This window comes from Galeopterus variegatus, unplaced genomic scaffold (genome assembly GCF_000696425.1).
Source record: "Galeopterus variegatus unplaced genomic scaffold, G_variegatus-3.0.2 Scaffold9740, whole genome shotgun sequence".
In the NCBI taxonomy this organism is placed as follows: Eukaryota; Metazoa; Chordata; class Mammalia; order Dermoptera; family Cynocephalidae; genus Galeopterus; species Galeopterus variegatus.
Window position 1 is genome coordinate 46645 of NW_007735851.1, and position 1288 is coordinate 47932.

The 1288-nt window shown below is 40.5% G+C and overlaps 1 protein-coding gene across 1 annotated transcript in view; it reads left to right on the forward strand.

The window, feature by feature from the left end:
* The first annotated feature begins 266 nt into the window (after positions 1–266).
* PRL (prolactin) overlaps positions 267–1288 on the forward strand; it is a 7075-nt gene continuing 6053 nt past the window's right edge. Inside the window, exon 1 of the mRNA XM_008593845.1 lies at positions 267–444. Coding sequence (XP_008592067.1) covers positions 289–444 — 156 coding nt within the window. The 5' untranslated portion in view covers positions 267–288. The remainder of the gene's footprint in view (positions 445–1288) is intronic.

Here is a 1288-nt window from a genome sequence, read left to right on the forward strand (position 1 = left end):
TCCAAATGTTTGCAAAGTACAGAAGCACTTCTGGGAGCATTTCAAATATGTAGGGGGTCACCCACTTCTCAAACTATATATCTGATCAAATATAATTATATATCTAAATTTACACAGTGGAAGATGTTGATTCTTCCCCCATAGCACCAAATCATGCGCCTGAGGGCAGTGGGGAGAGATAAGGCTTCCCTCGGCAGGATGGCTTTCCATAACCTCAGCTGAATAGATCATCTCAGAGTAGCTCGTGTTCTCATTTAAGCAGGGTCACTCCTGCTGCTGCTACTGCTGATGTCAAACCTGCTCCTGTGCAAGAGCGTGGCCTCCCTGCCCATTTGTCCCAGTGGGGCTGTCAACTGCCAGGTGTCCCTCCGAGACCTGTTTGACCGTGCAGTCATCCTGTCTCACTACATCCACAACCTCTCCTCAGAAATATTCAACGAATTTGTAAGTACCGCACTTCTTGCTTCTTCCCAGAAGGAGTCTTCAAGGGAACGACTGGGCTTACACTACTCTTGAAATGAGAAAACCTCCTGAGACCAAATTTCTATTAATATACCTTAATAGGTAAAAGAAGACATCAGCTAATTACATGTGCAACAAGAAGAAAGGGACAGTTCCAGGAGATCTTAAATTCCCAAAGAATGTAATATGTTTTAAATTTTTTTCTTTAATTCACGGTTTGTAAAAAGTAGAGAAAATTTAAACACCTGACATAGAGCGCTTTTAGGTGGGGCTGAGTGTTGATTTTTGTTCTTGCATGGGGGGAAGACCCCACAGGTATTCCTCACTTAGCACCCTGTAGAGAGCCAATAAGTGAGGGATGGGCTGCAGTAAATGCATGAATTAAATAGAAGTGAACTAAGCTGAACCCATATTGGGAATAATAATAATAATAATAGCTTTTCAGAAACCCCAAAATGTTAGGAATCATTTTTCTAAGATTTCCAGTGTATAGGTTTACAATTACAATGGAGGGGCTGGTTCAGAATTAGAACCAGGTACTATCCTTCTGGTTAAAGTCCTCAGAAAGTTGTGTGTTAACACCTCAAGGTCAGTCAAGGAGCAGACAATAGATTAGAGCTTCAGTACATCAAAGGGCCTCCATACAGAACACAGCTCAATGTTTGTAATAAACGTACATATAGTTCTTTCTATTTACTAGTGGCTGGTTTTGTTTTTTTTTAATCCTCCATTTTTGACTGTCCATCTCTTATCTTCCAAGTCTTCCTAATAAATCTCTTTAAACTTTCACAACTATGGCTAAAGCTTAGTTTTTCTTTGTCCATGT